General features: G+C 56.8%; 1 protein-coding gene across 1 annotated transcript in view; it reads right to left on the bottom strand.

Moving 5' to 3' along the window:
• Positions 1-18324, bottom strand: part of UNC5A (unc-5 netrin receptor A) — a 64622-nt gene extending 46298 nt beyond the window's left edge. Inside the window, exon 1 of the mRNA XM_069591753.1 lies at positions 17997-18324. Within this exon, the coding sequence (XP_069447854.1) occupies positions 17997-18066 (70 nt within the window). The 5' untranslated portion in view covers positions 18067-18324. The remainder of the gene's footprint in view (positions 1-17996) is intronic.
• Positions 18325-21244: the final 2920 nt, after the last annotated feature.

The following is a 21244-nucleotide window of genomic DNA, read 5'->3' as shown; positions in this document are numbered from 1 at the left end:
CTCAAGAGTGGGGATGATGAAGAAGTCGAGGGCCAGAGGCTTGTGGGTACCAGCCCTAGTGCTGATGAACTTGTACCCACGTGCCTGGAAGCCTGGCACAGCAGAGGTGACTTGCCTGAGAGGGCTGGTGTCCTTCAAGTCCCATACAGAGCTTGACTCAAGGATAACAGGATGCACAGCACAGTGAGGGGTCTTTTGTGCCCCCTGAACTATCATCTATCCTCCCCTTTCCCATCCCTCCATCCGTCCACCCACCCATTTACCCACCCCTTCATTTGTCCACCCATCTGTCCTCTCTCCTGCCTGTCTATCCATCTGACACGGACTGACCTTCTACTTGGTGCCAGCATTACTCCAGCCTCACGGGACACAGTGAGCAGTGGGCGGGCCACAGCCCCTGGAGAATGTTATGTCCTAACATTCAAGGGTGGAAGTAGAAAAGAAGTACACAAGCCAATAAGAGGGTCCTCCAATGCGGATAAGCGCCACAAAAAGCTAAGTCGGCGGCAGGCTGCTACTTGAGGTTAGGGGCCTGGTTTCCACCTCCTGGTCCTGAGACTTGCTCCTTCCTTGCCACCTCCAGCCTCACACCCAGGAAACCCAAGGTGGGTACGGGTGGGTGTGGGACAGTGACTGGTGTGATCTCTGCTTGTATCTATGAATGACGTCACACCTGGGGGCTCCCCCCGCAACAGCCCCCTAGGCCTGCAGTCGACACCCTAATGCTTTAAAACAAATACTTCTTAATCACTAAAAATTGAAATGATTTCATGTGAAAATGTTAATGTATTCGGAATCACAGCCACGCACTGCGTCTGACAAATTAGCACCCAGCCCGCCGCATTGTTTGTAGCCGCATTTATCCCTTTGACGAGACACACACACAAAACGGAGCACAGGGGCGGCAAGGGCAGCTCCCCACTGGGGGCGTGTGTGGAGGAAGGAGGCGGGGGTGGGGGGAGATCGAGCACAGGAGGGCAGAGAGAGGCCTGGCCCTTCCCTGACAGCCTGCCTGACCCACTGCAGGGCCAAGTGCCCCCTCTAGCTGTCCCAATCCCCCGACTTGCCCTTTGAGGCCAGTCCTGGGCCGTGTAACCCACACCAGGCAGGGTTGGCTGGCCTGGAGGCAGCCTGATGAACATAAACATGAATTCAGGCTACTGGCAAAGCTGGGCACCAGGAGAGGAGAAAAACAATTTTTGCAAGAATTTAATGATTTCAAAAATAAGCATAAGTATGTGGAAAACTGGAACCCTCATGCACTGCTGGTAGAAACACAAAATGGTGCAGTGCTGGGGAAAACAGTCTGGTGATTCCTCAAGAAATTAGACCTAGAATTACCATATGACCCAGCAAATTCCACTCCTGGGTATATACCCAAGAGAACTAAAAACGGGTGTTTAAACAAATACTCGCACACAAATGTTCAGAGCAGCGTTATTCACAAGAGCCCCAACACTGGAAACAACCCAAATGTCCATCAGCCAACGATCATGGATAAACGAAATGCCATCTATCCATACAATGGAACGTTAATTAGTCATAAAAAGAAATGACGCACTGATGCATGCTACAACCTGCATGAACCTCAGAATCATGCTAAGTCAGAGAGGCCAGATAGTAAAGGACACACATCGTATGATTCCATTCTCATGGAATACCCAGATTAGACAAATCTGTAGTGACAGAAAGCAAGCTGGGGTTCGCTAGGGGCTGGGGAGAGGGGGGAATGGGGAGTGACAACTAATGGGGTCTCCCCTGGGGCTGATAAAAATGTTTTGGAATTAGATAGAAGTGACGGCTGCATAACATTGTGAACGTACTAAATTGTGCACTTTAAAATGGCTAATTTTATGTTATATGAATTTTACCTTGATTCTCTATATAATAAAGTACTCAAGAAGGGTGTGCTTCTCGACCACACTGGACTTCCCTAGCTCATTTTAGAGAGTCATATCTGGTACTGGGAGGCAGTGGGGACTGCAGGCCTTGAGACAGCAAGGTGGTGTGAAGGGACCTGTCCTACTTTCTCCCCACATCCTCTGTCCTCCCCACCCTCACTCAGCTCCTGCTCTCTATCCTAAGGCCTTGGGTCCAGCACCAATACAGCCCAGGCCCAGGTCATCCTCCCTATTTCTCAGATGAGGCAGAGGGTGGGCCCCTCTGAACTAAGAGCAGCCTGGGACTCAAGTCTCCTGACTCCCAGTCCAGGGTGATGTGCAACCAGCCCAGGCCTGGGCTCTCCTGATCTGCCTTCAGAGGAACTTTAACCACTCAGCTCCTCTGACTGCACCTTTCGGGAAACTGAGGGGGCACACGGCATAAATGAGCACAGAGACGAGTCCCACTTCTCTCCACCCAGCTCCACACTTCCCTGTGCCTGGATCACAGTGCACCTCCACAAATCATGCTCTTCCCAGCTTTGAGGCGCTGCCCACATGGCTGGCTCTTTCTTGTCATTAGGGTCTCAGCTCACAATCACCTCCTTGGAGAGGCCTGACCATCCAGGCTAATATGCCAGCCAACACACCTGCATCTAGCTCACCCAGGGTCAGGGGTCACATGGCCCTCTCTGCCTGCCTTCCCAATCCTGGAAAGCATTCCTCATTATCTGAGTCTGTCTACTTTTTATGAGCGTGGTGATGGAGCTCGCCTTGTTCAGTGGCTATCCGTAGGTCCGCAGTAGGTCCGCATCACTGCTTCCTTAAGGACTGATGTGTTTGCATCTTCACTCAGCCCTGTCCCCAATCCATCCTCTCAACTTTCCTCAAAAGCTCCCTGGGGCCCTCGGCCTTCTGCCCAACCCCCTGGCACAGATCTGTGCTCAGAGGGGCTGGGGCTGGGACCTGGCCTGAGGTGGCTGCGTGTGACTCAGGCAGTCACTTCCCCTCTGAGGCTGCCTGAAGAAAGCTGTGTGCAAGAGCTTTGCAAGCGTTGAGCAATCTCAACCATCCGGCCCCTGATCCCTGTGCCCAGGCTCCTGCTCTGAAGCCCTCAAGGATCCCTTTCTGGCTTCTAATGTCCTTCTCTTGAAGCTCTTCAGATTCCAAGTGGCCATTACTCCCTGCCCACCGGACCTGTCCCTTTCTCTAAGGCTGGTTCATGCTTGGGTACAGGAACTCAGGCACCAATTTCTGGTGCCACTTGCTCACGAGCACGTGCACGCACACTTTCCAGGCCTCGTCGGCAGGGGCTTTCCCTGTAGCCCTCCTCGCAGCTGCCACTCCGTCCTCAAAACTTTAAAACTCCTCCCCAGACTCCTGGGCTCTCTCTGTAGCCTCCTTCTGGCTTCCTCAGAATCACTCTCCCAATCCTCCATTTCCATCTCAGCCGCAGCCATTCCCCAGTCACCCCTTACAACAGGACTCAAGCTCACTGTGACCAGCTCCTTCTGAACAGGCCTTGCATCTCCACTTCCTGCCATCCATGCCCCTCAAAGCGCCCGTCCCTGGTTTCCCATAAGCTTTTAGACTCTTCCACCTGACTAGCTGCTGCCACCTCTGCTGAACAGGTGAAATCTAAGGCCCCAAATGCAGGCTCTAGTGTCGGAAGGGAGAGGAGGAAGGCTTCCACACAACTTCTTGGTGTTGTGCTGGGGTGAGAATGCAGTCTCAGGGTGCCTGGGGGCGGGGGTGCATAAGACAGGGGTGTACACCGGTCAAGGAGGCAGCCAGGTCCCAGCCCCTCCCTACCCAGGAAAATGGGCTCTCAGCGCCCAGATCCAGCTTTTCAAGGGAATCCCCAAATCTGGACTTGTATATGAACTTACTATTGTCTAGAATGTTCTGTCTGCCATGTGAGTTTGCCATGCCCTGCACACTGCCACCCAGCCACCTCTGGGTGGGTACTTTGTCCTCCCAAGACCTGGTGGTAGGGTCCCTTCAGGTACAGGACATTGAAATCCAGCCAAGCTGGCATAAGCCTAAAGCAGGGAGCTCTTGGTTCAAGCGCTGGGAAGGCTGGTGGGAGGAGCTCACAGGACTGAGGGAAAAGCTGCGGGCTCCTGAGTCTCTGGGGCCACCAGACAGCTCCCTCTCCTGCCTGTCTCTGTGTGTTGGCCTTACTCCCCTCTGCAGCCAGGCTCTCTCCATGCAAGGGGGAAATGCCTGCCACTGGTCCAACATCTCTGCTTGCATCTCCACAGCTGCCGATCCCAGAGGGAAAAAGGAGGGCTCCTCCACTGCCAGGTGGGAAAAACCATGGGAAGGATCCTGATTGGCTTAGGCCAGGTTCCAGGGCCTCTATGGACCAATCACCATGCCTAAGATCTCCACTAGGATTTGCCAGCCTGGTCAGGTGTTTTCTAGGAGGAGGGTGGGGCCCCCTGATTGACAGTCCCACCAGGACCTCTCCAAGGTGTTGGAGAGGTCACCTAGAGAAGAGTGCTATGCTGGTGACGTGTGTTGAGTAGTCAAAACAATGAGCACCAAAGAAACGACAAAATTCCATGAGGTGAGGTCATCCCTCCAGAGAGCCAAGTTCCCAAAGGTAAGGCGCTTCTCAAAAGAGTGGGGCTGAGGGTGGAGGCCAAGTCAGTTCCAAAGTCCACCCTTTCCCCTTTACTGTGGGACCTCACCAGGGCCACCTGCTACCACTCCACAGTCTCCCTGACAGGTCCCAACAGAGTCTGTTTCAACAGCCCCACCAATGGGGAGCCCCTGCCTGCCAAGGCCAGTTGTCACTGCTCATTAGGAAGGTCTTTCTCAGCCTCTCATGTTTGACCTGCTGGTCTTGACCCTACCCTCTAAGGCTATACAGAACAAAGCAAATCCACTTCTCCCTCCTGCCTTCAGTGCCTTGCATTACACAGGACCGCCCCATCATTGCCCTGACCTTTTGAGGACCTATCTTCCAGGACATGACTTTGTCTCTCCCTTGGTTAACCCATTGGATCTGCCAGCCCTGACCACCCTGCTTCACCTGACTAGAACCAGTTTCTGTTGCTTGTGGCCAAAGTCCCTGACTGATGTCCATGCTCTAGGCAGGGCCTGGCAGGGTGAAGCTCACAGCTCTATAAGGCCCTCTTGCAGCTTCTCCCCTGTTGAGGCTCCCCGTCCCTGTTCTGCTTCTGACATCATTTTCCCAGGCTTGAAAGCTCTGAATCATGCTTGCCTCATTCCCATCCCTCACCCCTACATGCAACATCCAGAGGCTCCTCCCTTCAAACGTCTCCCACATCCATCTCTGACTCCATCCCCACTTCCTGATCCCTGAGAAGGGAGGCCTCGTCATTTCTTGCCTGGATGACCGCTGCAGCCTCCTGGCTGGTCTCCTTGCCTCCAGCCTCTCTCTGCTCTCATCCATCCTCCATGTGCTGCCAGATTAATCTTCCTTAAACACTGCTCACTGCCTGTCACTCCCCAGCTCAACGATGTAGCCAGCCCTGTCGCTCACTGGTCCCCCACAGGCACCGTCTGCTTCAGCCAGGCTGCGCCTCCTGGCTCCCCTGTACACACGCTGTCACCAGGGAACGCCTGTGTGCTCTTTCCCCTCCCTTCCCTGTCTAGCCAGCGCTACCACATGCTAAGGTCTCAGGCAGAGTCCCTCTCCTCCTCTGGCCTTGGGACACCCACAGTTGGGAACAGAGGAAGTGGTGTGGCCAGGGCCAGCCCTGAAGCTACAATCTAGTCTGCAGGTCAGCAGATGGGTTGTCCTTGCCTGGCCTGTCTGGGCTCTTGACTGTTGCTGTGGCCCCCACCACCTCTCTGCTCTGCATGTCCTGGGAACCCACCCTGGCTTCCAGGCTGTTCAGGAGTCATACCTGGTCAAGTCCTCTGGATGAGACATTTCTCACTACATCCACCTTCCTTCTCAGGCCCCCTCATGAATGCCCATCACCCCCGAATGAGCACCTTCCCAAGATTCTAGATCTGCAGGGTCCTGCCCCGATGTTCCCTGCCACTGTTGTCAACCAAGAACCTGCTCCCCCTACCACTTAAGGGGGTGTCACAGAGGGAGGCCAAGAGTGAGATCCCCATCGCTGTCCACACAGCATCGGCAGCAGCTCCCATTTATAGAACATTCAGCCTAGGTCTGGCATTGGGCTAAGTGTTCCAAACAGAATAACTCATTTAATCTTCACAACCTTAATGAAGTAGAAGCCTTTCATTATCCAGAGTTTCTAGATGAGAAAATCGAGGCACAGAGAGATGAAATCACCTATCTAAGGTCACCCTGTTTAGGATTCTGTTTCAGAGCCCTGACTCTTAACCATCTAGTGCCTGACACCCCATCCTACAGTTCACTGAACAGCTGGGGAGGTCAACGGATCCAGCAGGGAGGGTCCCAAGGAGCCATTGTCACTCTCTTTTTCTGACCACTTCTTCATAGGGCTGGGGTGACCAGGGGAAAGCCGTATGCTGAAACCAGCTCATCCTGGCTTAGGAGAGCCTGTTGTTAGAATTTCTGGAATTTTGCAAGCTGGTCAACATCACATTGGTAGCTTGAAATAGGCCATCGTGGGAGTATTTACACCATAGAAATTGGCAGCTCTGTCCCGCATTTTCCCGGAGAGCCAACTGTTAAACATTCACCAGCACATTACTGCTGGGGAAGGGCGGCTGACCACCCTCTGAAGGGCATCCTAGCCTATGGGTGCCAGGCTTCAGGCAACTCACCCCAAAGACAAGCCCCCTCAGTGCAGCCAGGAGTCTTAAAAGCAAGGGGTCTTGAGAGGACTGGGTGGGTCTCAAAGATGGGCCTCTGGCTGTGTGATCTCAAAAGATCTGAAGGAAAGCACTCTCAGAAAGTGTCAGGGCAGTATATTCTAACCAAACATGCCCAACATGGAAAGCTGGCCACCAACCAAGGGCAGTGCCACTGATGAGACCAAGCTGGGAAGCCTACGCTCAGGTCCAGCAGAGGTTTGTGGGAAATGCCAACACAACCTGGGGCAGGAGGGGCTTGGAGGAGGAGGCCCCAGAAAGGGTGGGCCTTCTGACTGGTTGGGAGGTGCTGGGAGGCCCGCCTCTCCACCCCACCAGTTTACACCTGAGGACACTGAAGTGGAGAGACAAGATAAACACTAGTAAGAAAGCACTGAAGGCCAGAGGTGAGATCAGGACAGGCTTAGTGGCTGCTGTGAATGAGCTCAGGCCGCTAGGTCCTAATAAACCAACAGCCCAGGTCCAGGCACAGGCCTGGAGCAGTCAGGGGCAGATGAGTCAACTGTGGCCGAAGAAGCAAGAAGGCTGTATTTGGTGGATGCGTCAGCTATGTTCCTTGACTGCAAGCAACAGAAATCGATTCTTACAGATTTAAGCAAAAAGGGGGAAGTTCTAGTGAGAAACCAGGTTGCTGAGAAGGGGAAAGAGGCTTAAAAAGCAGGCTCTGAAGCAGTAAAGGAACCAGGATAGGGAAATTACCAACCTGCCTTACCTGGGCCCTGCTTTCAAGATGAAGGGGCTGAATACTGACCATGCGCGTACCAAAGGAGAGGTCAGAGGGTCCCGGCAGGGCTAGGAATGGAAGCTGGACAGATACAAACCCAACAACAGTTGTCCACTGCAACAGCCCCATCCTGGTGAACCCGATGCAGACCCCAGGCATGGTTCTGGTAGCGCATCTGAGCCAGCTTCAGATGACCAAGGGACACTGGGAGATAAGCTGGGACCCCCAAAGACCTGTCACACCAGACCAGCTTCTCTTATCATAGAGTTATTGCTCTGATAGGTTAGGCCCGGACCGGAGACAGTGTGCCTGGACTTCAGCCAGTTACCTGATAAAATATCTCAAGATCAGCAAATGTAGATGCACAAACCAGGTGATAACAACATTAAAGGGAACGCAAAATCTTTGGAATGGCCAGCATTGTTTTCTAACACAGTTAATTAAATGACTAATGTTGCCCCACAGTTGAGTCTTTACCTTTGAGCCTCGGGCTGTGCCCTTTGAGCTAGTCAGGATTTTTATTAAATACTTGGATAAAATGCACTGATAGCATACTGGTTAATCTGAGGATCGTGTGCCAATCCCTTCTCCCTGGACGAGAAGCTGTGAGTAACAGCCGTGGTGAGAGGACAGCGACATAGGTGGCTTGGGCCCAAGCTAACCTGCACGACCATAACCACTGGCTGTGGGGACTGGCTCATTCTGACAGCATTTGAGTTGGAACAATGAGGAGAGGCTAGGACTTTTGTTGGATGGCTAAGGGAAGAGAGATTCTCTATTTTTTCCTGGATTGGGCCGGCAAGGATGTAGCTCTGATAATTCCTGGCAGCTATCTTGGGACTGTGAGAGGAAAGGTTTTTGGAGAGTGGCAGCAATACTTCCCTCCCCTGCCAGAGCAGAGATGAGGGGTGAATCCTGGTCACACATTTTCCCTGGATCCAACCATGCCTGAAGCCAGAGCTACCCCTGGCCTTTCAGTTACACGTGGCAAAAAATCCTCCCCTGCTCCCTTTTTTTGCTTAAGCCATTTGGGTTGGGTTTTCCAATATTTGCAACAGACACACTTAGTATCCTATGACAGTCCGTGCCAGGGCATTGTGTCACAGTGGGATGCCCTCCTGGGACTGATATCCAGAGAAGCTAACAAAGACGTTGGAGATAGAGAAGGGGACTTGGAACCTGCTACATGAGGAACAGCTGAGTGGACAGGAGGTGCCTGACCTGGGAAAGGGCAGATGGGGCCTTGTATTAAGTAACTGAAAAGGGAGAATCCACCCACTGTGGCTCCAGAAAGAAAAGTCAAGAACTATCTGGGGGAGCTTCCCACAAAAGATTCATCTTATGTAAGAAAGTTGTTTTGAACAGTCCCAGCCACCCTGTGTGTGTGTGGCCCCGGCTAAGTTGGAAAGCTGACCCCCAGGGATTTTTATAATTAAAATCCTGTGACCTGGACATCCCAGCCCAGGTTTAGAAAGAGCCTGTACCCTGGTGGCAGGGTGGCATGAAGAGGCAGGATGTAGGGGGGAAATGGGCTCTGGGAGACAGGGGAGTAGGGCTTCCCAGCTGGAGCAAGTGGTAAAGAATCTGCCTGCCAATGCAGGAGACCTAAGAGACGCAGGTTCGATCCTTGGTCTGGGAAGATCCCCTGGAGGATATCCCGCCCTGGCTATCCACTTCAGTATTCTTGGCCTGGAGAATACCATGGACAGAGGAGCCTGGCTGGCTACAGTTTATAGGATCACAAAAAGTCAGACAGGACTAAAGAGACTTAGCACACACGCAGACTTCGGATTAGCCCAAGATCATGCAGAGAAGCAAGGTCCTGTGACTCTCCAGTGGGCTTTTAAGTCCATGGGACACCAGACAAGGCCCTGACAGTAAATGGACATATGGGACTCTGTTCTGTCCCCTGCTGGTGTGGGTGAGGGAGGTGAGGCCAAGCAGTAACAAAGTCCCAACTCTGCTGTTTCTCTGAGGCTCAATGTTCTCATCTAACAAATGGGACTAACCTCACCTACCTCCTTGGTTGTCCTGCGCATCTGATCACAAGATGCCGGTAGAGTCCAGCACTGGGCAGGTTTCCACCATCACCAAGGTAATTATGACCATAGATGTGACAGTTTCTGATTCCGTAAGCCTCCTCCTATTAACGCCCCAGGCTTCCAACCCTCTTAGCAGAAGGAGGAGACATCCGAACCCCATCCTGAAACCCCAGGCCTGCCTAGTATGGCAGCGTGGGACCTCGGGAAGCCGTGCCCTCCCACATCTGGAAAATGAGACGAACCCCAGCGGCGCACGCCTACGGGAGGTGCTCCAGCAATCGCCTCCTCTCCGCCGCGAGGTCAGCCGGGGGGCTCTGGCAGCGCTACCCCCACCAGACCGCCAGAGGGGCCCACTGCCGGGCCACGTCTCCTGCGATCCGGGAGCAGGCGGCGGGGGTGAGAGCTACAGCCGGGCGAGCGCGGCAACCGAGGAGCCGCAGAGGCCGCCTTGCTGCCGTGCCCGGAGGCTGGACGCCTGCTCCCCGGGCGGCAGCCGAGCGCTCAGCCAGGAACTTGTTAACAGGCCCCGAACAAAGAGCCGCTAATCCGGCGGGCGGCCGCGGGCGGGCTGGCGGGCGGAGGGATCCCGCCCCTTCCCCGCTCGGCCGCCGAGTTTACCGCGCACTCATTACCCCGCGCCGGGCGGGGCCCAGGCCACGGGGCTGGACCCGCGGTGCCACTTCCCCCAGGATGGCCCGCGGGGCGCGCCCCTCCCCAGGGCCCGGGCGGGCGCCGCGTCTAATTGCTAATCCCTGGGCTCGGGTTCCCATTGGCTCGGGCACCTGCCGCCCCAGGCCTCTCACGTGCCCCGCAGCTCGCCCGCCCAGCGGGAGGCTTGCCGCTAGCCCCGGACCCCCGCCCGCCGAGCTATCCCGGACAACGTGGTGGGGGTTGTTTGGGAAGAGGGGAAGGCTCCGGTCACGCTGGGACGATAAGGAATCATTCCTACCTGCCAGTGCCCGTCATCCCCCTTTTTTATTTTGGTGGGGGAGGGGGAGAGAAGGGCTGGAAAGATGCGGATATGGGAAAAACCAACAGCCCCTCAACTCCATCTGGTCTGTGCTCCAGTAAGGAGGGTCTATATCGGGGTGTATCTCCCTGCAGGCTCTGGGCTAATCCTGCTGGGGTGGGGCACGGGGAGTCGCACCCGCCACCCTGGCTGGAGAGGTCTACGGTAGGGGTGGGTTACAGGGCCCAGAGCTCCCTCTCCAAGGGTCGGTCTCGACTGACTGCCCCTCCCCAGACCTCAGCCAGACATTCGCCTGGAGCTCAAGGTGACCCCGAGCCTTCCAGAGGGACACAGCTCTGACATCCTGGCGTGGGGAGGGGCCTGAATCTGGGGGACTCACCCATCAGGACACTGGCCCTTGGTGCTCTCACTGTGGACAGGCAGGGAGTTGAGTCCCCTTCCCCATCTAAGTGGGACCTCAAATATGCCCTTTGTGGCCTACTCTGGGGAGCAACTGCCACTTAGGCCTCTCCTGATGGCCATGAATCTCCCTGTCTCCTCCATCTCAAACAGGGCTGGGGTGGCCCAGCCAATGACCACTCTCCCTCTGGAGACAGAGAGGGGCAGGGGGCTTCTGATCACCGCCCTACCCCTGTCATCCCTCAAAGGGGGCAGAGAAAAGACAACAGGCCAGCCCCCCCCCATCCCCAGGCCTCTGCCCTCTTTCCTGGACCCCTAGCTGCACCCTCTTCCACAAAGAGGGAGGGCTCCCCCACTCTCTATAGTAGAGGAGAGGAAGGAACAGTGCCCTTTGCCGTATCCGTCACCTCGATTGCTCACATTTATTGAGCACCTCCTGTATGCCAGGATGGACATGCATCAATCTGCCTAATCCATACAAGGACCCTGTGAATTAGGTCCTTTTATAATATTTTGGCTGATTCCCAGATGGTGCTAGTGGTGAAGAACCCGCCTGCCAATGCAGGAGACATAAGAGACACGGGTTCGATCCCTGGGTGGGGAAGATCCCCTGGAGGAGGAAATGGCAGCCCACTCAGCCTGGAGAATCTCATGGACAGAGAAGCCTGGTGGGCTACAGTCCTCGAGGTCACACACAGTTGGACACGACTGAAGCAACTTAGCACGCATGCACACACGATATTTTAGAGACAAGAAATGAAGGAGTACAGGGAGGAGCCACATCCACGGCCAGGACTAGGGTGAGGCAGAGGGTGTCGAGAACACAGATGTAAGGCAGTCTTTGCTCTCAGGGTCAGACCCTGCACTTGCACCACTTAAATCTTGCATCCTAGGCCCCTCCCTTGCCTCACCCTCGTTGGAGCCCTGGTCCAAACCCAGACCCCAGAGCCTGCCAACTCTACCACCCTACCACCTCTGACACATGCCTGGGGTTCTGGCTCCCAGGGGGCCAAAGGCTGTTTGCGGCATCTTCTGTCATTCCCCGGGAAGTGGGTAGGCCTCAGGCACTGGCACGCTGACCTTCTGGGGATCCTGCGAAGGCCTGTTTTTGCCACTGGGGGGTGTGCAACCAGCTAAACAGGACCTGGCTTCCTTGCCAGGGCCCTGGAACTCCCAGCTCCCACCTCTATGTCACAGTCACCTTCGGCCCTGCTGCAACAGCCACCTGGTTCCAAGGCAACACAGGCAGCTGCTGCCAGCGTGGTTGGTGGCTTTGGCAGGTGCTGGGCAGGTGTGAACAGTTCCTGGGGGAACCTGCTGCTGAGTGCACAGTCTATCTTGGGCTCAGGAGGCAGCCTCTCTGGGCATAGCCCCCAGTAGTTATCTAGCCCAGCCCATTAGCATACAGAGGAAGACAGCCCAGAGAGGTTAAGTGGTTTGTCCAGGGTCACACAGCAATCCAATGGCAGAGTCTGAACCAGAATTGAATTGCATCTAGGGTGCCCACCCCTGCTTTGCTGCTATGTTCTGTGTGTCAGAGCTGGTCACCACAGATCCAGGACAAACTAGGCCCAAATCATCATCTTCACAGAACCTCCAAAGTTCGTTGCACCCTGAGGGGACTGGTGTTTGAATCAAGTGTCTGAAGCAGGTGCCCTGCAAGGGGTGGTATGAGTATAGATGAGGTGGGGTGGGTAGGAGGCTTCTTCCAACTAGAAGCAATGACTTCTCCCAGGGGCAGCAAGAAGTGAAACAGTTTATAGAGATGGTCTTCTCTCTTATGTATGAGGTTGGAGCCTGACACAGCTTAGGACTCCACCCTGTCCCAACTCACTTCCCTTCAAATGCCAGGGAAAATGGAGGAAGGAGGCACACAGGTACCCACTCCATGTTGGGGTCCACCTGGGTGCTCAATGTTGCCCGTCAACTTGTTACTCTAACCCCAGGGAGCAGAGGTGACCCCATTCTCCAAAGGTGGGAACAGGCTGGGGAGAAAAAATTTTCTCATCCAAGGTCAGGTGGCTTAGACTGAAACCTGGCCTGTCCTGTTTGCCTCCAAAGCCCTGCCCTTTCCACTCTACCTTACAGGCTCCCCAGAGGCAGGAAAGCAAGTAAAAGTAAAGTCGTTCAGCTGTGTGCGACTCTGCAAACCTATGGACTGTAGCATGTCAGGCTCCTCCAGCCATGGGATTTTCCAGGCAAGAATACTGAGTGGGTTGCTATTTCCTTCTCCAGGGGATCTTTCTGACCCAGGGATGGAACTCGGGTCTCCCACATTGCAGGCAGACTCTTTACTATCTGAGCCACCAGGGAATCACAGGAGGACCCTTCAGTGCCACTCTCATGGGAGCAGACAAGGGGAATGGAGAGCTGGGTCAGCAGAATTGACTGCAGGAAGCTGGGTGCCCATCTGGGTGGTGAGGAGGGTTGGGGCCCAGGGGCTGGGCTCTGCTGGGAACTGGGAACTGGGAGCCCTGCTTGGTGCTCAATGAACCTCCAGTCTTGGTGTCAACGCCAGCCCTGAGCATTGGAGTGGGGCCCGAGGAAGAGGCCACTCAGACAGATGGTCAGGGTCAGTATGGGTACTATCAGAGGGGCGTGCCCCTCAGCCCCACCTTCCAGGGGCTGGAGTTTGTCCAGAATTACATTATTCCCATGAGAAGACACCCGCCTGGAAACATCTATGCCTGGGAGGGCTGGGGCAGGCAAGGTTCCTGTTCCACAGACATGGGCGCACCTGTGAGGGACCCACAACATACAGGCTCGAGGAAGCCATCTGTGTGGGGGCGTCAGCTAGCTAGTCCTGGCCCTGGACAGGAGCCATCGCCGGCCTCCCTGGAGCAGGGCAGTCTGTGTTTAGGCACAGGGATGGCTGTGAGAGGGGGGACGAGGAGAGCTGCGAGGGGACAGAGCAAACTTCTCCCCACTCCCCAGCCACAGCGCCCATCCCACCGTCCCCTTGTCTAGCCAGAGAACTCAAACTCAAGCAGAGGAAATAAAGAGAGAAATCAGCATTTGACTGGCTGTGACTCGGAGCATGTTGGGGGCTGAGAACAGGGTCATGGTGCCATTGACAAAGGCAATACTTGTGGGAAGCCTTGGCACGAGTGAGGAGGTGCCCCCCCACCCCAGAAGCCTCTGGCAGCTGCCCCAGGCCACTCCAGGGCTAAAGAGTCAGTGCCTCTGTCCTGGAGCCCACTTGGGGCTTACCAGTGGGCCCTGGCCCCCTCATGGGTCTTAGGAGGAGTGGGGGAGGCCTCTTGGAAGGGGCTAGATTGAAGCTGGAGGCTGAGAAGAGCACAGCACAGTGGGGACTGGCAGCAGCAGCGAGGGCTTGGCCTGGCCCTGACCAGAATTTGAGGATGCTGGGGTATAGGATGGGGATTGTGGCTGGCTGGCGGGGAGAGGGGGCACCACGTTTTGCAAGGCATGGGAAGTACGGTGGGTGGAAGCCAGAGCTTGTCTGGGAGTGTGGATGGCCGGAGTCAGAGAGGACACCTAACCTGCCAACATGTCTGCCCAGGGATGTTTCCCTAAGGGCTCCTGGGCTCGGGGTTCAGACTTTACCTGCTGCCACTGGGGTGCCACAGAAGGTGTTCTCGTGCTTTCTAGCCTGGGCACCGGTGGCATCAGTCTAGGTGGAGGATGCAGAGGAGGGAGGGAGTGAGGGGTGGCCACGGCACCAGCCCAGGTGAGAAAGGTGAGGGGGAAAGGGCTGGGGTGGGGAGGGGCAAAGGAGGAGAGGGACCTGAGCAAAGTCACAAGTCGGCTGAGCTGGAGGACCTGGTGACAGATTAGACATGAAGCGTGAAGGAGAAGGTTAGAGCCAAGAGAGGCTCCAAGGTTTCCCGCCTCAGGCTGGGGGAAAGGGGGAGGGGGCCTGGGAGGACGGACTGCAGGAGAGGGCTGGCCTGGAAAGAGCAGGTCTGGGCACGTGCACAAAACAATGTGTGTGTGCATGCATGCATGTGCATGTGTGTGCGTGTGTGTGTGTGTGTATGTGCCTGTACACTTGTTCTCAGGAGGCAGCCAAGCTCAGCACTAGGGTCCTTGCCTGGAGAAATCCCTCATACCTGGCTCAGGGCAGCTTCTGCCTCTGAGACTTCAGTCTGCAGGTCTGGGGCCCAGAGCAGCACGAGGCAAGAGAAAGGGTTGTAAGACAGGGGAGTCCTGGCCCCTGGGCATGCATGCTGTCACTTCAGTCATGTCCAACTCTTTGTGATCCCATGGACTGTAGCCCACCAGGCTCCTCTGTCCATGGGGATTATCCAGGCAAGAATACTGGAGTGGGTTGCCATGCTCTTCTGCAGGGGATCTTCCCCACCCAGGAATCAAACTTGTGTCTCTTATATCTCCTCCACTGGCAGGTGAGTTCTTTACCACTAGCGCTACCTGGGAAGTCCCCTGGCCCCTGGCTGAGGCCAAAGTTGGCTGCTCCTAGGAACCAGGTCCATCAGTGCGTCTAGGTTGGGGGTCTGGTACCTGCATCAGTGCCAGTCCCCAAGCTCCTAAAGGAATTTCCTCCCAGCACAGGGCAGGAGAAGCAGGAGGGCCAGAGGACCAGCCCTCTCCTGTGGGTGCCTGGGGGGCCGCCAAAGAGCAGACCCCCCTCCCAAGGAATGGTGAGTGAGAGCAGAGTATCTCTTAGCCCTGAAGAATGAAGACCCCCTCCCAGCAACCAATGACCCCAGCTGATGGGGGGTGGAAAGTGGGTCTGGATCAACCCTTTAGGTGGGAGAGGGGCTGAGGAAGTGACCACGGCTCAGGGATGCCCCTCAGCACCCCCCTTTCAGGAGGTCCCGTTCCCCGTGGGCCCCTCCCCTCAGGAGTGCAGAGATCTGAGATCAGGAAGCCGGCAGGTGTGTTCAGCCCACAGGGGCGGGGAGGCAGGTGCCAGCTGTGTGAGCGGGTATGAATGGGAAAAGCCTGTGAGACAGGTGGTTTCTGCGTGTGGGGGCACAGAGAGGACCTGCCTGGGTGAGTGTGCCAAGGGGCAGGCTTTAGACAGAGGGTGGGCGCCTGGCCTGGGGAGCAGGGGCTCTGATCCTGCTGGCCCCCAGCACCCCCTGCAGCCTGGCTGGCTGTCCCTCCCTCAGACCCATTCTTCACTGGCTGCTGTTGCCAAGGAGCTGAATGGACGATGCGGGAGGAGCCAGGGTCAGCGCAGGGCCAGCCTGCTGGGCACATGTGCCCAGAACCTGTGGGGGCCAGCAGTAAAGGGGCCCGAAATGACAAGAAGGACCCTGTGCCCTTCAGCAGCCCCTCACACAGGCCTGAGGGTTGATGCCGGAGGCAGGCTCTGCTCCAGGGCAGCCGTGTGGCACTGGTGCCCACCCGCCAGGGCCCTGGGCAACCTTGCACGAGGCCCCGACAGGTGCCCCATGGCCCTGAGATGCGGTTCCTGGACTCTATGTCCTCCTGAGGGATCCACGCAGCACCCCCCAGGGCTGCGGCACCCGGACTCACCAGTACCCATCACCCTCTCATCTACACATGCTCACCTGTGCCACTGCTCACAACCGTCACACACGTGCAGCAGGCCTGCCACCACACACGCTCATCTGGCCACACGCATACCCGGGCTGCACACATCGCCAGCCCCCGTCATCGCCAGGGCACACATGCCAGCCCAGAGCTCTCACACGTGCTCACGGGGGCGACATGCAGATATGACCACGCAACCTTCCCGCATGCATCTGACTCAGTAAACAAGCCCTGGGCCCCTACCGGGTATCTAGCAACACCTCCCCCCGTGCGCGGGGCATGAACACCCCCCAGCTCACCACAGTCAGTGGCTCAACCCGTGCCCCCTGAGTAATGCACACATACTCCTAACACGCACATGTGTGCAACAGGAACACACACCCAGTGGTAGTGCAATCTCCCAGATGCGGAGGGGAGGTCATGGGCAGAGGGGTTTGTTAAAGTGAGGATTCGGTGGGGGGTGCTGGGGGGATGGAAAAGGAGAGTGGATGGGGTGAGGGAGGGGAGACTGAAGGGGGCAGGGTGGGGAGGGCCGCTAGCCAGTGGATGCAGGATGCACTACGCAGAGACCCTTGAAGGAAACGGACATCAGCCTCAATCATCAGGCTGCTTTCTGAGCTTTCACTCATTCCTCTCCCGTCAGTCTGGCTTCCTTTCTCAGGAACCCTAGTGCTCCCTTCTGACACCTCTGGGATTAACAATGGCCTGGCCAGGCTCAGCGGCAGCCCCCAGGGTCTCAGGGCTGCAAGAATCAAGAATTGCTAGGGCAAGCTCCATGCCCCCCTGATCACACAAATGACCCCCTCCGGTCCATATAGGTGCTCAGCTCTGCTAAGTGCAGGGGGGCAGGCAGCCATCAGGAGGCCCCAACAACTCAGCCTAGGTGGAAGGAAGCTCGGGGAGAGCAGACAAAGGATGCAGGGGAACTCCTCCCACCCCCAGGAGTGGGCTGAGGGCTGAGTTATGGGGCAGGTGAGGGTGGCCAAAGGGACACGAGGGGAGGGAGAAGGGTTGTGCAGAGAAACAGAGAGGGGAGAGCGGTAGAGCTTCCCCACTCACAACTCTGGCCCCTATGCACCAGGAAGGCCAGGAGCCACAGTGCCGGCCCGGGGCCCTGGTGCTTCCACTGTGCAGGACTGCAAGGGCTCGGGGGCTGGTGTATGCGCCTCCACGCCTGAGTGTGCGCCTGTGCGAGAGTGTGTGGCGGGGACAGAGGAGGACACTGTGTTCCGGACGTGGGCAGCGGCCAGGTGCCAAGCTGGGAATTGTGAGTAGCTGTTTGGGGCAGATGCTGCCGGGAAACGGTATCTTAAACCCTGTCCTCAATTTCCTGGGCACTTGGGATGTGGTCAAAACCCTCTCACCGGCTAACCGGCCAAGCCAGACTCCCCGGGGCTTTGATCTAAACCCCCAACCCTGCGCTGGGGCCGGGCAACCAGCAAACTTCCCCCGCCTAGAGGCGTGGGGCGTCTACACTCGCCAGCCCCACGCGCTGACAGCTGCTCCTGGACTTGGCAGAACCCAGGCTTCCGGGGAAGCGCGCGGGCAAGCTGCGCAGCAGCGACAGGCGGCCCCCGCGTCCCGCCTCGCAAAGTTTGGCCTCGGGGGGCTCCCAACCCGGTCCAGCAGCGCGGGTCAGAAGACCCCTAGAGCAGCGAGCATTCGCGCGCACGGTCCCCCGCAAGCCTTCCCAGAGCGCGCGCGTGACTCACCCGAACCGCGGAGCCAGGCGGCGAGGACTATGCCCAGGAGCGCTGGCCACAGGCCGGACCGGACGGCCATGGCCGCGGGCAGGCGGGCGGGCCGGGCGCGGGGCCCCGCGGACAGGAGGGCGCCTTTCAGCGCCTCAGCCCAGAGCCCCGGCCCCGGGCACCCCCGGGGCCCATGCCAGCGGACTGCGCTGCCTCCGGGCGGCCGGCTGCGGGGCGCACGCGGCGCGTGCCTCCCCTGGGCACCGGGAGCGCAGCAATGCAGCCGGGGCGGAGCGCAGCGCCAGCCGCGCCGCGCACAGAGCCAGCCGCCGCGCGGAGCCCGCAGCCGGGGAGCGGGCCGGCGGGCGCCGCAAAACCCGGACTGGAGCGACGGAGCTGGGCGGCGTCAGGGCGGGGCGGGGGAAGGAGGGAGGGGCCCAGCAGCCCCGCGCCGCGCGAACGGGCCACCCCCAGCTCTGGGGATCCCTCTCGGCGTTGCCCGAGGCTCCCCCAGGGAGAGGCTGGGGTGGTGGGCGGGAGGCCTCCCACCTCCCTGCGCGATCTCCAGGGACCGGCCAAAAGTCTGAAACCCGGAGTGGATCGATTCTCCGGATCCGGGTTCTCCCGGGCCCGCCAGCCAGCGCACAGGTGGCCCGGGAGGGGCCCAGGGCTGCAGCGATCCCGGCGCGGCGCCAGGCTGCAGACCGCGGCCAGGGACAGCGGTGTCCGGCGGCGGTTCCGCGCAGCCCTCTCCCCCACCCCACCCTGCTCCGCACCTCCCGGCCGTGCTCCGAGGCTTTCGGCGTGTTGCTGTACGCCACCCAGTCCGCGGCTCGGGTAGGGGTCTGCGGGAAGCTCCCGGGCCCCGGCCCGCGCGCAGAGGTACGCGGGTAGGACAGACTAGGGGCCACCCGCAGTCCCAGCCACAGAACCAGGTGGGCCTCAGAGTGATCCTAGGTTTCTCTAACCCCACGGCACCGTTTACCTAAAGAAAACAACGCTAGGACGCAGCGCAATCAACAAGACGTGCAGCGTTTGCGCTCGGAGCGCGCACCTCGCAGGAGACGTGGGCTTGAAGGAACCACTGGGTTTTGGGAGCTAGAGAGTTCTGGGGGGTAGAGTCTAGGGGCCTCCGTCTTCTAGCTCTGTGACCTTGGGCAAGTCACGGCGTCTCCCGGAGCCTCCAGCAACGACTGCTGCTGGAGCCTCCTGTTCCCCACCCCCATACCCTAATCGGGTTTAAATAAACAGAGGGTTGCCTTGAAGGAGAAAGGAAATAACGGACGCGCACCATGTGCACAAGGAGAATGGTTAGAAAAAGAAGATCCTACTCTGTGTCGGGAGGAGAATGAGAAGGGTAAGGGCAGGGTCGCAAACTAAAATGCCTGTAGTCGATGGGCATCCTGAAACGCCAGTCGATGATACATAATCAATTGATGCTGCACGCTGGGCGACATAAGAATGGTCTTCGCTTCCACAAAGAGATACGAGCTCTCCTATATTTCTTGAAACACGAGGCCCTCTCTCGGTCTGTCTTTTGTTTCCCACGTTTGAGAGAGAAGGGTTGTGAGAAATGTTTTGCTTTCCTCTTAACTCTGCTGTGAAAAACACCAGACAGTGTCCAGTTAGGTATCTATAGATGCTGGACATCAGTGCCAAGGAGGGACTGGGCACAGGGTCCCATCTCCAGGCGCAGCTGGTTCTTCTCCAGGTGCCAGGTTGAGAGGGTGGGGCCCAATGGGGCCACATCTTCCAAATTTTCAGTAGAAGCCATTGTATATGAAGTTTTTTTTTAATTTAAAAATTTTAACTAAAAATTAAAAAAAATTAATTTCATGTAAGCCCAGATGAAAATGTCCACAAATATCCACCAGCTCTGGGTTTTGAACTCTGCTTTGGGGCTTGCTTGTACATAGACTGTGTCAGGGGCCCCTGATCTACCCAACAGGACTGTGTGTGTGAGTTGTGGGGAGCAGTGTGCCCAGGCTGCTCCCTCTGACACTATACCTCATCCCACTTTCAGGAAAGAAATGGGTGAGAGAGGTGAAACAATAGCAGAATCTTCATTTTCAGCCCCCATTTGGGTACTGGAGGGAAGTAGTTGAGGATGAAAGACTGGGATTGGGGCTAGGGTATAAGATGATGTCCTAATGGTGTGTGCTAGACTCTGCTATGTCTATTACATTTGCTTTGATCCTGACAAGGAATCCTATTAAATGAACATTATTATACCTATTTTATAGATGAGGTCATTGAGGCTCGGGGGAGGAAAGAACCCTATGCCCAGGGCCAATCTTATTCAATCACTGTGAGGTTAGCTGAGATGACTCTGTACAAGGTTTGATTTCAATGTCCATGCTCCTTAAATTTCATCCTGCAGTTTTTGCTTTGGGATGAGAACTTGGGAATGAGGTTTGGGGTACAGGAAAAGAAAGGGTCTCTTTCTATATTCAGTTCTGGCCCCCTCTCTTCAGCTGGAATAAGATGGTGTGTGTAGCAGTCATGATAGACTAGGTTGTGTTGTAGTAACCGCCCCCAAGTCTCTGTGGCTTAAGTCAACAAAGACGTATTTCTCATGGGTCCACTGCTCCAGATCTTCGTCACTCAAGGACTCGGGCTGACAAAGCAGCCACTCTCCCATGAGGGAGAGGAAACGAGAGCTCTGGAGGTACACCCTCCCCCCAGTCAGTGGCTCAGCCTAGAAAGCACATCACTTCCACTCACAATTCAACGGTCAGAACTATGGCCCCACTCGAGGATAAGAAAGCGCATACCTACCGCATGCCTGGAAGGCAGCTACTGGAATAGATGCACAGCAGCAGCAGCGATGGCCACAGCCTCCAGCCCCAGCACGCCCCTCCCCTTGCCTACTCGGCAGCTCTGTGTGGGCCCTGGCCATGGTGGCCTCCCTTCTGTTTCTCCAGCACCCAGGCTCATACCACCTCCATCCCTTCCTGTGCCCAGATCTTCGCACGCATGGCTCCTTTCAGTCACTCAGGTCAGCTGCTCTCTTCCAAGTGGTACTCAGGGCCATGTCAGGAAAAGAAGTAGGAATTCCCTGGTGGAGATGGGCAAGTAGACGTCTCACCTGAATTCTATATAAAAATCCAGGTTGGAGGGCTGCCAGGAAGGGCTCATCTCAGACCCAAAGCTTGATGGCCAGATAAGAGGGCACCTGATACCTCCAACCTGATTTACTCTTGAGCGTCAGACTCCAAGGGAAGGAGGAACTAGATCCTCCCTGGGAGGGGGGGTGCTCCTGCAAGTGT

This window comes from Ovis canadensis, chromosome 5, assembly GCF_042477335.2.
Source record: "Ovis canadensis isolate MfBH-ARS-UI-01 breed Bighorn chromosome 5, ARS-UI_OviCan_v2, whole genome shotgun sequence".
NCBI classification, from domain to species: Eukaryota; Metazoa; Chordata; class Mammalia; order Artiodactyla; family Bovidae; genus Ovis; species Ovis canadensis.
The sequence above is the reverse complement of the archived record's forward strand: the minus strand, read 5'-3'. Positions and strand labels throughout refer to the sequence as shown.